Source organism: Gigantopelta aegis, chromosome 3, assembly GCF_016097555.1.
Source record: "Gigantopelta aegis isolate Gae_Host chromosome 3, Gae_host_genome, whole genome shotgun sequence".
Taxonomy (NCBI): domain Eukaryota; kingdom Metazoa; phylum Mollusca; class Gastropoda; order Neomphalida; family Peltospiridae; genus Gigantopelta; species Gigantopelta aegis.
Window position 1 is genome coordinate 6,605,964 of NC_054701.1, and position 17,318 is coordinate 6,623,281.

Consider the following 17,318-nt stretch of genomic DNA (forward strand, 5'->3'; position numbering starts at 1 on the left):
ATAAACAAATGCACGGTGTACTCTATAGAACATTAGGCTTACCAGATATAAACAAATCTTCAATATACTACATAAAACATTAGTCTGACCAGATATAAACAAATCCACAGTGTACTATATAAAACATTAGGCTGACCAGATTTAAACAAATCCACGGTGTACTCTACAAAACATTAGGCTGACCAGATATAAACAAATCCACGGTGTACTATATAAATATTAGGCTGACCAGATTTAAACAAATCCACGGTGTACTCTATAAAACATTAGGCTGACTAGACATAAACAAATCCACGGTGTACTCTATAAAACATTAGGCTGACCAGATATAAACAATTCCACGGTGTACTCTATAAAACATTAGGCTTACCAGATATAAACAAATCCATAATGTACTATATAAATATTAGGCTGACCAGATTTAAACAAATCCACGGTGTACTCTATAAAACATTAGGCTTACCAGATATAAACGAATCCATAATGTACTATATAAAACATTAGGCTGACCAGATATAAACAAATCCACGGTGTACTATATAAAACATTAGCCTGACCAGATTTAAAGAAATCCGCTGTGTACTCTATAAAACATTAGGCTTACCAGATATAAACAAATCCACGGTGTACTCTATAAAACATTAGGCTTACCAGATATAAACAAATGCACGGTGTACTCTATAGAACATTAGGCTTACCAGATATAAACAAATGCACGGTGTACTCTATAGAACATTAGGCTGACCAGATATAAACAAATCTTCAATATACTATATACAACATTACGCTAAGTGGCTACTTACACGGCGGACGTGTATATAATCTGAGCAATAAAGGATTGGCTATCTGCACGGCGGACGTGTATAACCTCAGCAATAGAGGATTGGCTATATACACGGCGGACGTGTATATAACCTCAGCAATAGAGGATTGCTAAACCTACACGACGATCATATTTTGGTGAGAAACCAACTGTAAAGCTACTCCACCCTATATAACTTTTCTGTGCATAGTATCGAGTAAAACTATAATACTAACAAATTAAAACATGCAGAGATGAGTTAAAGGAAACATGACACGAGACCATATTATAGCTCATTTTAAAAGAAAAATGATATAAAAATAATATACAAATAACTTTATAACAATAAAATACGTGTAGTTAACTTAAAATGAAGAAATTACGCTAATCAGTATCAAAGTACGATTTATGCATATTTCTTCGTGAGCGGTCGGAAAAAAAGGGAAGTGACGTCAGAGCCGCTGTACTCTTCCATTGTTGTTAACTGTTTATATATGGAGTAAGGGGCTTACGATCTTTTCAGTCCGTACTGCGCGGCCTTTGGGTGCAAAAATAAACAGTTTAAACGATCGGGATTGTCTTTTTATGGTTTTCCAAAGGATTGTATCCGAAGAAAGACGCGTGTATTTTATCGCAAAAGAAAAGATTGGACACTTTGGTGTCAGCCTATTTACAGCCCGGAGCCCGAACGTTACCAGGAGACAAAAACAGTACTCGGTTGCGAATGCCGAGGTGTACATTGTACATATTTGGCACAAAGATACACCTCAGCATGATGTATTTATATATGTTAAAACAAAAATGTAGAATGTTTTATTTATTTATTTTTTTTGGAAAAAAAAAGATTTTTCATGTTAGGGCTGTAGGCCTACATAACAAAATCTGTATTCACCGTCCGAAGAAGGAAACGTCAATAAGTAATTAAATATGGCATATACAAACATGGGATTTGGCATGAGGATACATCTCAGTACGATGTATTTAAATATGTTTTTAAAAAACGTGTAGAAAACAATAATAATTTTAAATAATGTTTTTAATCTTCACAAAAACGTTCCTCATCGCCCGAAGCCCCAAAGCAACACGAAGTTCAATACAAAATAAACCACTACTGTCGGTGTCGAAATAACTATTATGTTTCATCCACGGGCTGACTTGAGAATCGGAGTGTTGTTTTAGTTAATTGGCCCTTTCTTTCCGTGGCCTGCACATGTGATTCCTGATTGGCAGGTGTATATTGCAGGGTATCGACCAGGTAAGTGATTACCACGGTCTAGACATACGTACAAAATACGTACCAGTTTTTTTAAGATCACAGGGTATTGTGGCGTAACCTGTCGCGACTATAGTACAATGTTAATGGACATTATCAGCCGCCCTGCTTCATTACTGTAAATAATGCTGTAAAACCCTTGATTAAGTAGACTTTCCCATCTAAAATTACAAAACTGACCAATTACGTAGTACCAAAGAAAAGAAAATTATCACTTGGGTATCGTGAGTGGTCGTTTTTACTCTAACGCACCCTACCAATAGGCCTAATAATATGCTACTTTTTTTATGAGAGAAAAATACTATAACCCCATTTCGTTCTATTGATGCAAATAGAAATATATTTAGTTTAAAAGTTGATTATACTCTCAAGTCATTTATGTTGTTTTACAAGTCAGGTTAATGAAAGTGAAGCGCCTTGTCGTAAATTAGAGCGTTTGTTTGCACTGTGCATACAGATTTCATTATGTACAGCCCGAACATAAAAAATGCGATATTTTCTAAAAAAAAGAACCCAAAAATGTTTGTCCTACATTTATATTTTTTTACATATTTAAATACATCATATCGAGGTGTATCTTTATGCTAAATATGAACAGTATACACCTCGGCATTAGCATCCGAGTTTTGGTTTTGTCTCCGGGTTACTTTCGGGCTCCGGGCTGTAAATTGGTCGACCGGTCTGGTCTGGCACCATCAGTTTCTCCACCCTCCGACTCGCTATCCGTTTTTTCTTCAGTATCACTGTTGTAAGTAAATGTGTGTCTTTCTTCATTTACTAACAGCTCATATTGATACGGCAAAACGTTTTGCGAACGAACACTCATTGTTTTGGTAAGCTGTGCAAGTCTTACATTCTTTATGAGTGGTACGGACTAATGCTTTTAAGTGTAAGGCTTCTGATCAAGCGACGCGTCTCTGACGTCACGGACCTCGTGATTGCCCTGCTCATTAAAGATCGGCAATTTCCGATAAGAGCTCGTATCTGGGGTTCTTTTATGGAGATATTTTAAGTAATTAATTTTTTATAATTTTTTTTTTTTAGGTGATTCAATTTATAATTAATTGTACATGGTTGGTGCCAAATATGGTTTACGTGACATGTTTCCTTTAAGCATGTATACAATGGACTATATGAGACATTTCCGTTCAGCTTCCCGTAAAACCTATAACGAACCTTTGTAAATAAACGTATCTATGTATTCAACTACTACAGCAGCAGCAACAACAATTATACGAGTTCCATTTTACGAATTTTGTGAAATTAAATTTGTAAAATATCTACCTGGCGTTGTTGTCCTGTAACTACAACAATAGTAAAGATCCACGTCCAGGTAAATCGTAAAGTTTTGGAGAATACCATGCCTGGATTGGGCTGCCACAAACCGAAACAAGCGCTGCAAGAGGCGAGTAATTCGTCGACTATGTGACACGATGAACCAGTGCTCCCTGTGGCAGGCTTCTGACAGCTTGCCATGCGTCATCATGACGGGTCGGGTGTCATAACGGACAGGACGCTCGACTAGACACAAATACACGTCGTAAACACAAATACATCATATACTGAATAGTACTTGGCAAGGGCATACGTACGTACTTAAAATATGTACGTACGTATGATATATGACATACACATGCATACATGCATGCATGCAGGCATATACACAAAGACACACACACACAGACCGACAGACAGACACACACATGCATATAATACACATACGTATGATACACACACATAACGTAACATACAATACAATGTAATATAAAACATCCATGCATGTTTGTTTAGTTGTGTGTGTGTGTGTGTGTGTGTGTGTGTGTGTGTGTCGCACAGTATGCGTGCGTATGTGTGTGTGTGTGTGTGTGCAGATGTATATAGATGTATGACCAGTAAATACATAGTAACACACTGGCACATGAAGTAAAAAAAATAAAAAAGTTTGCATCACAAATTGTCTCGAATCTACAGCACGAATTCACCCGTGGATAGTATAGTATAGTTTATTAGCTTTAAGCCTTACGGCTCATAGGCATATACATATACATTCAATAAACAATGATACAAACAGATAATATATAAAATGGGTGATTATGTAATTGGAGGATGGACAGTTATATATGCTTAGAACGTAAAAAGGTTGCATGTTTGAGAAATTTACCGAGATTACATAGTTCTTTTCTGTTTTGAACTGATAATAATTGTACAATTTTAAACATAGATGGTTTGAACCAATAATATTTTTTTATGTAAGTAATTCGTAAACCTGTATACAATGGACATATCAGAATAAAATGATATTCGTCTTCTATATCGTCCTTATTGCACAATATAAATTTTCTTTCAGATCTTTCTATACCATAATATCTTCCTTGTTCAATGAGCAATTGATGAGAAGATACACGAAATTTTGTAATAAGCGTGGCATAACATTCAGGAATTGATATTCTAAGATAATATTGTAAACAAAAAGTGTCTATCAGCAGTTTATATAATGTACATTTTGGAGATTTGTCTATTGTAGCATCTTTCTCTTGTATAAACTGGTCCGTTAGACGTATTTCTAAACATTTTAAAAATGAGTTAGCACTATCTACATGCTGACTACACCAAACATCTCCGAAACCTATTGATAGTAGTAAATATCTTACCTGGTATAGCCAATTAGAGGGATTCATGTGTTCTAACATATCTTCATATAACGATTTTAAGATACAATTTCTGGTTTGTAGTAATTTTAACTATTCTAATTTTTCGCATAATACTTAAAGGAACTCTTCCAAGTTCTGTCAAAACAACTACATTTGTGGTGCATTTCTTAACATTCAAAATTCTTTTACAAAAATCCATATGTACATGTTCAATATCATGAGCAGGATGAAAACCCCATATTTCGCATCCATAATTTAAAACACTAGAAACATAGGTATCGAAAACGTGCAACTTCGTGTCCTTATTAAGGCATAGATTATTACATATTCTTGAAATGTGATTCATACATTTTCTGCCCTGTGAAGCAATTACCCTTTGTGATATAGTAAACTTTCCATTAAAATTCAATGTCAATACAAGGTAATTAAAACAATCAACAATTTCAATTAGGTCATCGTTATATATCCATGATTCTTTAACAGTTATTTTACCTCTATTTCTGAATACAACAATTTTTGTTTTATCTATATTAACACTGATGTTCCATTTTGTACTATATGCATAGAGCACATCAAGCATCTTCTGAAGACCTTCTACTGTCTCTGATAAAAGAACAGTGTCATCAGCATACATTACAAGAAACAACGAAATATCGTGTAAATACATTGGCTCACATAAGCCACTAATTAGCTCATTTTCAAAATCATTAATATACATAGAAAACAAAAATGGTGATAACGCTTCACCTTGCATTAGTCCAGTATTACAATTAAAATAGTCTGAAAACTGAGACTGATACTTAACACATGTCTTCAAACCGTCATACATCGATTTTATAATATTATAGAGTTTGCCGGTAATACCGGAACGTGCTAACTTAAATAATAATTTACATCGATTTACACTATCAAACGCTTTTCTATAGTCTACAAAACAGCAATACAACTTCTTTTTACTCGCCAACATTTTCATAATAACAGCATGAAGTGCAAAAATCGCATCAGTTGTGCCGTAGCCTGGTTTAAAACCAAACTGGGCATCTGTAATAACATCGTTTTCGTCTGACCACTTTAACAATCTATTATTTAAAATTGCAGTGAAAACTTTTTCCAGAGAGCTGACAAGTGTAATACCTCTGTAATTATTTGTATCATTTACGTTACCTTTCTTACATAGAGGAATTACAATACCTTCCGACCAACTTGAAGGAAATATCCCACTATCAAATATAACATTAAAAATTCGAGTCAAAAAAGGAACAAATACATCTTGGAACGTAATAAAATATTCATTAAGTAAATGGTCTTTTCCTGGTGATTTTCGTGATTTTAAATGTCGTATTACTGTGTGAACCTCTTCTTCAGTGACTGGGCAGTCGAGCTCTGCGTAAGTGCCCTCGTCGTGTTCTTCTGCAGCATCTGGATGGTCGTCTGTGTTACTGGCTAAATCTTTAAAATGTTTTAAAAAATCATCCAGAGATAAATCTGTTTTCGGTTCACGTTTGCGCTTTTTAAATAAACTAAAGAACTGCCGAGGATTACATTTTCTTAGGAAACCAATCCTATTGCCTTCAAATCTCAAGTAATTTCTTTTAACTCTACGTTCATAAGTCTTGTATATACGTTTAGCTAAAACTAAAGCTTGCCTATTGTTTACATTACGTTCAGTATTAAAAACATGCAAAGAATTTCGATAACCATTGTGTAATGTTCTGCATCTATCATCAAACCATGGCTTATTAGTGTGAACAGATTTCACGTGTGTATGGCTATGGAACAGCTTGGATGTTTTCAAACAGTATGGCTCAAAAATGTCGGTGGGACGCGCACTCCATTAAAAGTTTTAAGTTCCCGGAATAATCCAGGCTAACAAATGAATACAACGAACATGTTTGATCGGGGACATAGTATTTTACGTGTTTTGGGGTACTGCCATATATAGGCCTAATGCATGTTAGAATTAGAAGAAAATACCTAAAACGCCCACTATGCCTATAAGGTTCACTACCATTTTCCGAAACTTTCTGAGAAATGTACGTTGTAGTTGAAGTGAAGATTTTACCCGGCCCGTAATGTAAATTTTAAAACACGAAATTACATGAAAAATATGTAAAAAAAAAAAAAAAAAGTACAAAATTAATTTTACAGTTTAATTTGCATCATATGCTTCTTGAAAAATACCTTATGACGTTGATATAATCAGGTATGAAAAAAAAGCTTCCATTAGGACCATTGTCATAATATAAGCCATGTAGTGAGGAAGCCAAGTGAGATTTAATTGTTGCGAGAGTTCCAAAAGGTTTGAGGTGGTTGAGGTGTAGAGGGACCCCAACTGACCACAGAAACCCATTTCTTAAGTAAATCTAGTGCGGAACTAAATAGGTGGCGCTACTGAAATTAACCCCCAAATGGGATTTAATTGTTGTGAAAGTTCCATTAAAAATTCCTTTGCTACTTGTTAGATCTCACTGAGCCCAAATCCACTACTTAAGAAAAAATATGTTGCGGGAAAGGCTACTTAAGAAAGACTCTAATTAGTGCTAATTCGGGATTTAATTGTTGTGAAAGTTCCATCCTTGGAACCAAATGTTACATGTAGACTATGATCACCAGAACAGAACTGTATTCACTGAGAACACCAAACGGTGTTACACTGAGGTGTTTACAAACATATATATACACAATACAATGGCGACAGCTGATTAAAATATACAAGCATAAGCTAAAATATATTAGTTGAATACATCTATGACAAAGGTGTGTCTTTTAATACACTATTAATGACACTAAGAAATGTACATAATTTTTTTATAATAGATAATTGTTTTGTGTTAAAGGGCTTGTGTAATTTAAACGTGTTTGGTCTGTTGAGGTAATATTTATTTAGGTAGGTTGATTTTTCGTTAGTAAAACGTGGACATTGAAATAGATACTGAAATTCATCACCAAATGTGATTTTACAAAGAGGGCAAATTCTATTTTTTTTAAATATTTTGCCATTTGCCAGTTTCAATTGGAAGACAGTGATAGCTGGTTCTGAATCGACTGTAAATAATGTGTATTTTTTCAGGTAAGTAAAGGATGTAATTTTCACAAGTATGTGCCGATTTAAATATTAGTAATACATTTGGGATAAGTGTTAATATTTCCGTTCCAGGTTTGTCTGAATTGATCTTTTAAACGTTCAGTAACTAACTTAATAAATTAGTTCTTATTTGAGACTGAGTCTGATTTAACCAACAATTTCCCAGTCGTAATTTAATATATCGTTTATATATGATATTTTAGAGGCCTTACAGGTGATCAATGAGGCCCGTAAACTGAGCATTCTAATTTGTATCTTAATATCTAATGGGAATACGCCTAGTTCCCCATAAATCATGGGCAGTCGGGTACTCCTTCTTACCCTTAATAAATCTCTTAGAAAATTTAGCTGTATTCCTTCTATATTTTGATTATTACCGAAACCCCATATTTCCGAGAAATATAACAGGATAGGAACAATGGTGCTATCAAACAAGCGTAGTTGACAGTCTATTGGTAAGTTAAGATTTCTAATTATCATTTTCAGTAAGGTCATACCTTTATTAGCCTGTGTTATTAAAGATTGTTTTTAGCTTTGATAAAGGGTTTTGTTGTAGTAAATATAATGCTTAAGTATTTGTAGCTATCAACAATGTATAATTTAATGTCTTTAATGTAGAATGATTTATTTTTGGGTGGTTTTGCACCAAATACTATTATTTTAGACTATATTAATCTATATTTACTTTTAGTTTCTAAATTTCACAATATTCCGAGAAAACGTTTAAAGACTTTTGCAGGTCTTCTAGTGATTGTGCCAAAATCACAGGGTCATCAGCATAAAGTAGCAGGGTAATTATAAACAGTAGGTCGGTATTGTTGTTTTCATACTCTATTCTTATACCATTACATTGTTTCGCTTTTAATGTATTTTCTAGATCATTTAAGTATATAGCGAATAATATGGGGAGCAGATTTTCACCCTGACGTACTCCATTTTGACATAGGAAATAAGCCGAATATTCATCATTGTGGCTTATACTTAATTTTATACCTTGATACATATTATAAACAATTCTAAGAAATTTACCATTTACATCTAGACTTAACTTTTGTTTTGCCATAAACCTGTTCGCCAAACAGTGTCAAATGCTTTCGAGAAATCTATTAAGGCACAGTAAAATGTCTTTTTTCTTTGTTTGATAACTTCACATAGAGCATGCCAAGGGAAAATATGATCAGTGGTACTATAACCTTGGCGAAAGCCCGCTTCACTTTCGTTTAGTTGTTATATGGATTCGGGGACATTATTTATTCTCTTATTTAAATTTCATGTAAATAGCTTTCCAAAACAACTTATTATTGTAATGGGTCTGTACGATTCGGGATCTTTTGGGCTACCTTTCTTTTTATAAATTGGCTTAATAATTCCATTTAGCCAATCGTCTGGTAGTATGCCTGTGTTGAAAATGATATTAAATAGTTTTACTAAGATTGGGGCGAGTTTGCTTTCTCCATATTTAAGGTATTCATTTAAAACTTCATCTGAACCCATTTGCTTTCTTGTTTTGAAGGCATCTAATAGCTTTCAGTACTTCATCAATAGTGATTTCATTATTTAGGATATTATTTTCAAAGGAAATATCTATGTTGATGCTTTCAACATCATTAGGGTCTGTTTCATTTATTTCTTTGAAATATTCAAAACATTTATCCATTTCTATATCAGTGGGTGTTTTTTTTTTCATTTATTGAATTTAATAGTTTCCAAAATTCCTTAGGTTTGTTTGTTGGCATTTTGCGTATTTTTGGTTTGGATGATTTATCGCGTTTATGTTTGTAAAATTTGACTATTTTTCTATATTTACTGGCCCAAACCCATCATCGAGAAACAATCTATATTGTATTTACTGTGATTAAACTTAAGTCTTGCTTTGTGAAAATGAAACCTTGCTATTCTACACTCTTTACCAAACCAAATTTTCTCTTTAGCTGTAGTATGTTTGTTTGTACTTATTTGAACATAATTTCCTACTGTCTTTTCGGCAGTCTTTTTCATGATGTTCGCCAAATCTTATACTAAACTGTTTATTGTTTCTCTGTTTGGTGTATCAGAATTGACAAATAATCCATCTAAATGAGCTGTAAGGTTTCTGATATTTTCATCATCTATATTATTATTATTATATATATCAGCTGTACATCTATTAATTTTCTTAATTTTACATTTTACATCAGCTTGTTTATCGTCTTTAGCTCTGGTGATTTCCCTACTTCTTAAAAATAACAGATCGATATAAAGTGGGCAGTGGATATCAGAAAGTATTGGATTAAAATCAAATATTTTGAACTCATCTATATGCTTGAGCAGATTTATCGAGGCAATGTTGTAGTCCACAACGGACGAATCTTTACACGTGAAATTCCCCAAAAGCTTATCATTGCCAATACGGCCGTTTACGATAAACATATCTTTAGATTTATACACGTTTTACAATTGTGCACCAAAGTGGTTTGTTTTAGCGTCTTGGCTAACTCGTTTTAAAGGTATGTTCATATTTGCTAGACGTGTACCACTGTTCAGATATCCACCCACACTTTCGTCTAAATCAATACATGAGCTATATTACTATCAACAATATAATCCGGTAAAACACCAGTCCTGGCATTCATATCACCAAGTAGCAATACATAATCTGTTACGTTAACATGCGTTTGGGTCTCGTTTTACGGAGTAAAATGAGTCCGCATTAAAATATTTAAAATTTTCAGGTGGTATATAAATAGCACCAATATGTAAATCATCTTCCAAATTTGTAAAACTTTTGCACCAATGTAAGAAATCTGATTCCATTTCCAGAAAAGTTATATCTTGCTTAATAAGTAAACCAATGCCCAATCTAATTAAAATTAGCTCCACTATTACAGCAACCCGTTGGAGCTCATGTCCAGTCGACCTTTCATTCGACCAATCAAAACCTTACTTGCAAAATCATGACAGTGATTTGAAAAGAATTTGAAAACATTCGGGATTATGCTGAGGATATACGAAATGATTGGGGTGAATTACGAAGTATGCCGGAAACTAATTTCAATATAAACTTTTATATAAAAGTCGTTTCAAGACGAAAAAAAATATGTGATGATATAGCCATCAAATCTGTTTATACTAGTACACAATCCAGAGTTTATTACTGCACTTTTCCCCGTTTTTTTTCAATGTTGAAATAGACCAACAAGTTCGCCTATTGCATAAATAGTCTCGACCGATATTTTTAGAATTTGTATGCTCCCGAATAACGTTATGAAAGGCGAAGTGTAATTGGTCGATATTTAAATTGTTATTTATAGATGAAATATCACCTGGACATGGGAGTCCATGCAATACTGTTATATCTACTGGTAAGACCAGTAGAGCTAATTTTAATCAGATTGAAGCAATGCCCCCATATCTACAACTATTTCTGGCTTGGCGGTTATAACAATTCATAGTCTAAATAATCTACCTTTGTCTTTGAAAAAACCCCACACACAATATCAAAGTTCTTAATGTAGTCGGTTAATTCAGGAAAATTCAGTTTTTGGCGCAATCTACACACGTTTAATATTCCAAACCTAAGGTGTGTTTTCTGGGATAATGCGTTTTGGTGGACTCTAACCATGGCCTGTTTACTAAGTGGTGTATCGCTATCTCTTGCATTATTTATAGTCGACATAGACGATTCACTAGGAATATTGTAATAGTTTATATGATTCAGAATTATCAATTTAAGAAAAAAAATATTGCGGGAAAGTGCACTTAAGAAGAAGTGAAATGCTAATTAGTGCTAATTAGGGATTTAATTGTTGTGAAAGTTCCATCCAAAATTCCTTTGCTATTTGGTAGAAGACATCTCACTGAGCGCAAATCCACTAATTAAGAAAAAATATTTTGCGGGAAAGACTACTTAAGAAAGACTCTAATTAGTGATAATTAGGGATTTAATTGATGTGAAAGTTTCATCCTTGAAACCAAATGTAAAATGTAGAGTATGCTCACCCGATTCAGAATTAATAATTCAAGAAAGAAATATTGTGGGAAAATGCACCCAAGAAGAGGTCAAATGCTAATTAGTGCTAATTAGGGATTTAATTGTTGTGAAAGTTCCATCCAAAATGCCTTTTCTATTTGGTAGAGGACATCTCACTGAGCCCAAAACCACTACTTAAGAAAAACATATTGGACCTACATCCCCACCACCCCGAGCGTTACGTAATATTTGAATGTAAAAATGTTCTTCATTACAATAAATGTTGCATTATATTTAGACCTGTAATAAGATTAATATATCATTAAAAAAAAACTTAGTAGTTTCGTGTTTTCGTTGATCGCCTAAAACCATAAAGATCGTTTTTGACACAAATTTTCAGACAGCTGCAGTCATGTTGGTGACGTTCACCATTAAAAATTACGTTTTAGTTATAAAATACTAGCCATGAGTTTGGGGTATCGTATTCTTGAAGAACAGAACACATAAAAAAAAATTGAAACAACTAATTTAATATCGGAACCAGTTTGGCTCTTATACGTTTCCGTACTTTTTTTAAAACGTAAAATACCTAGCGGTCTTGGGACTGATATTATGTTTCTTCTACAATGTGTGAAATATATGTTGATAGCTTAACCTTACTCTGCCATGGCATGAACATGTTATGCAAAAATGCTTGTCCTATAAAGTAAATAAACACGAAAAACAACACGTAGAAAGTACCGTATACACAATGACGTAAGCAATGGCAGAAAACGTCAGACAACGTAAGCTGGATATTGATTTATTTTCATTTATATACATATATTTGGTACATGTATATTTTAATTATATATGACTGCTATAACTAAGTTTGTTTTGTGTATACTCGCCATATTCTGCATATTTAATTAGTGACAATTATCGTTCTCAGCTGTCAAAATATGACGTGGCAGGTGACGATCAATATCACGAGTTTGCTCCCTTGGCTTGTATGGCGCACTGTTCTAGACTTGTTCCACAAAGTTGTTAACCCAACCTTTACATAAAAAAATAAACAATGTTCCCCTACTTACATTTTCTCTATATTTTTGATATGAGTTTAAGGGAGAACGTCTTTAATTGTTAAAACCAAAATAAATTCTTTTGCAATTTTTTCCTGGGTCAGTGCTTAAATTGACTGGACTATGAGCCCAAATCGACTACTTAAGAAAAAATATTTTGCGGGAAAGGCTACTTACGAAAGACTCTAAGTAGTGCTAATTAGGGATTTAATTGTTGTGAAAGTTCCATCCTTGGAACCAAATGTTAAATGTAGAGTATGCTCACCCGATTCAGAATTACCAATTAAAGAAAAAAGTGTTGCGGGAAAGTGCACTCAAGAAGAGGTCAAAATTAATGCTAATTAGTGCTAATTAGGGATTTAATTGTTGTGAAAGTTCCATCATTGGAACCAAATGTTAAATGCTCACCCGATTCAGAATTACCAATTTAAGAACAAAATATTGCGAGAAAGATACGATAATGAGGTCATTTCGTCATTTCGTAACTGCATTATGAAGCATGTATGGTATGCTGATGCCAACATAATACGCATTACTTAAAAACATGCAATTGTATATAGGTCATTAGCCATTTTTGCACTAGGCCTTTGATCGATCAACCTGATCTTTTTAATGATGGATTGACCTTATGTAGAGAGCTTTGATTTCATTAACCGGAACAGTCGCTTATCGAAGATGGCCACTATTGCCAGCCATATTGACTATGGTTTCCTGTGGATAACTCAAGAACGCTGATCTATCAGCTTTAAATTTGTGTTGTTGATTGCTTTCAACTAGACGGATGGCGATTTCGATAGTGCCACCACACACAAAAGATAGCCACCACATGCCCACACTGTACACACTAGCAGAAAGGTGTGTGCACCCCTACTTTTGAGTTACAGTGAACAGACCTTTTTTGACAGACACTGAATATTACTTTTTAACAGAAACTGTGCAAACCTTGTGGCGAATTTGATAAAATATGACATTTAGTACCGGCAATCAGAATATTTCACACACACACACACACACACACACACACACACACACACACACGCACGCACATTTTAGATGAGTTAAAGAAATACTGAGCTATCCAGTGGAAACCAAATTCAATATGGCTGACATGTGGTGGTCATCTTTTGTGTGTGGTGGCACTATCGAAATCGCCATTCGTCTAGTTGAAAGCAATCGACAACACAAATTTAAGGCTGATAGATCAGCGTTCTTGAGTTATCCACAGGAAACCAAATTCAATATGGCTGACATGTGGTGGCTATCTTTTGTGTGTGGTGGCACTATCGAAATCGCCATCCGTCTAGTTGAAAGCAATCGACAACACAAATTTAAGGCTGATAGATCAGCGTTCTTGAGTTATCCACAGGAAACCATAGTCAATATGGCTGGCAATAGTGGCCATCTTCGATAAGCGACTGTTCCGGTTAATGAAATCAAAGCTCTCTACATAAGGTCAATCCATCATTAAAAAGATCAGGTTGATCGATCAAAGGCCTAGTGCAAAAATGGCTAATGACCTATATACAATTGCATGTTTTTAAGTAATGCTTATTATGTTGGCATCAGCATACCATACATGCTTCATAATGCAGTTACGAAATGACGAAATGACCTCATTATCTTATCTTTCTCGCAATATTTTGTTCTTAAATTGGTAATTCTGAATCGGGTGAGCATTTAACATTTGGTTCCAATGATGGAACTTTCACAACAATTAAATCCCTAATTAGCACTAATTAGCATTAATTTTGACCTCTTCTTGAGTGCACTTTCCCGCAATACTTTTTTCTTTAATTGGTAATTCTGAATCGGGTGAGCATACTCTACATTTAACATTTGGTTCCAAGGATGGAACTTTCACAACAATTAAATCCCTAATTAGCACTACTTAGAGTCTTTCGTAAGTAGCCTTTCCCGCAAAATATTTTTTCTTAAGTAGTCGATTTGGGCTCATAGTCCAGTCAATTTAAGCACTGACCCAGGAAAAAATTGCAAAAGAATTTATTTTGGTTTTAACAATTAAAGACGTTCTCCCTTAAACTCATATCAAAAATGTAGAAAAAATGTAAGTAGGGGAACATTGTTTATTTTTTTATGTAAAGGTTGGGATAAACAGCTTTGTGGAACAAGTCTAGAACAGTGCGCCATACAAGCCAAGGGAGCAAACTCGTGATATTGATCGTCACCTGCCACGTCATATTTTGACAGCTGAGAACGATAATTGTCACTAATTAAATATGCAGAATATGGCGAGTATACACAAAACAAACTTAGTTATAGCAGTCATATATAATTAAAATATACATGTACCAAATATATGTATATAAATGAAAATAAATCAATATCCAGCTTACGTTGTCTGACGTTTTCTGCCATTGCTTACGTCATTGTGTATACGGTACTTTCTACGTGTTGTTTTTCGTGTTTATTTACTTTATAGGACAAGCATTTTTGCATAACATGTTCATACCATGGCAGAGTAAGGTTAAGCTATCAACATATATTTCACACATTGTAGAAGAAACATAACATCAGTCCCAAGACCGCTAGGTATTTTACGTTTTAAAAAAAGTACGGAAACGTATAAGAGCCAAAACGGTTCCGATATTAAATTAGTTGTTTCAAACATTTTTATGTGTTCTGTTCTTCAAGAATACGATACCCCACACTCATGGCTAGTATTTTATAACTAAAAATAATTTTTAATGGTGAACGTCACCAACATGACTGCAGCTGTCTGAAAATTTGTGTCAAAAACGATCTTTATGATTTTAGGCGATCAACGAAAACACCAAACTACTAGGGTTTTTTTTAATGATATATTAATCTTATTACAGGTCTAAATAATAAATGCAACATTTATTGTAATGAAGAAATTTTTTACATTGTTAACTTGATGTATTTTGATATAAATATGTAATTTAATAATAGTTCAAATCCAAAACTAAATATTTGATTAATACGACCTTGACCTTGAATAGGTATTCGATTTAAAGTGACAAAAACATGTTATTTTTTTTAGGATGTTTTTCAAAAAAAAATACATTTTGAATGTTGAGGGTAAACTTTAATATTATTTACATTGTCTAAAGTATCAAATTGTTAAAATATACAATAAGGTCAGAGCAGTACGAATAGTGAGAACACTCATATGAACGATCTAAACTGTAATGAATCGATACAAGACAAATCAGGAGAATACCAAATCCATAAGGACTTGGACACAGCCATAGACCTGTATGACCAACTCATGCGTGGAAAGATCTCAGCAGACGTGTTGTGTTTGGATCGATTATTTGAAAGACTGATGAAAAAGCTAACAGAAGTAAAGACATCTATGACATCTTCCTGCACTGCATGTCTGTGGATGCAATACATGGACATGGTTGATTTACTTCACCAGTTCATTAAAGGAGAGAGAACAGGGGATTGGTTCCTCCACTTGAAGTATTTGACACAGATGCTACCATATCTAGCAGCTGCTGGACACAACTTTTATGCTAAATCTGTGTATATCTACCTGCAGCAAATGTTTCAGCTAAAACAAACAAACCTGGTGTCTTTGCTCAGCCTACCATGTCATTCAACGAAGTGACCGTTACTGGGCTGGGCTATCCTCAGATTTAGTTATTGAACAGACATTGATGAGAAATATGAAGATAACCGGAGGACTAACACGAGGCCGAGGAATGGGTGAGACTGAGCGTATACAGTGGTTGCTGTCTATGCCTGCTTGTATTGATGTAAACAGTGCCATGCAGGAGTTCACTGATACAAATTTTGTCACAAGTGATCAACACAAAGACATGACAGATGCTAGGCTAAAGCGAGATGACAAAGGCACCAAGCAACTTTTAGGGTTCATACAAAATCGAAACCCATTTAGTCCTAATGTAAGTCTTCGCAACATTGTCTCTGGTATTACTGCTGATAATACTGTGAATGCTGATGATGCCACGGATGATGCCTCAGAAGATGTGAAATCAATGGCTTGTTGTAATGCCCTGGATTATACTTTGAGAAGAAAACAGGTTGACACTACGTGCCAAAAGTTATCAGCTAGTGTTGATGGTGAACCAATCCATGTGGATCCTCAGTTGCTCTTCCAACGTTTAGTGACAGCTGCACGTGGTGTTACTGAACATGTTGGGAACATCTTCAAATATGAACTTTGTACTCTCCCATCTTCTATGTTTGAAGCATTTGGGCTTCTTAGACAGGCTAATAAATCTGCTCTTGCTGCAGCAATCTAAACACTTGTAAAGAATACTGACATCTTAGGCCAGCCAGCAGAAGAACCATGTTACGTACTTGATAATGGTTTATTTTTTCACCGGATTCCATGGCCAAGAAATGCAACATTCACTGATATATGTGGAATATACGTGGACTATGTTCAGAGAACATATTCAAGAACAACCATTGTTTTTGATGGCTATGTGATAGGTGCAAGCACAAAGGATGTTATACATCAAAGACGTTCTGGTGGTGTAGCTG

At 34.4% G+C, this 17,318-nt stretch overlaps 1 protein-coding gene across 1 annotated transcript; it reads left to right on the top strand.

Annotated features, from left to right (window-relative positions):
* The first annotated feature begins 16,474 nt into the window (after positions 1-16,474).
* On the top strand, positions 16,475-17,074 carry LOC121367282. Its single transcript, XM_041491395.1, has one exon. The coding sequence runs from the start codon at positions 16,475-16,477 to the stop codon at positions 17,072-17,074; it is 600 nt and encodes a 199-aa protein (XP_041347329.1).
* The last annotated feature ends 244 nt before the right edge of the window (positions 17,075-17,318 follow it).

Coding starts and splice junctions, on each gene's coding strand:
- LOC121367282 (XM_041491395.1), top strand. CDS start 16,475: ATGAAGATAACCGGAGGACTAACACGAGGCCGAGGAATGGGTGAGACT.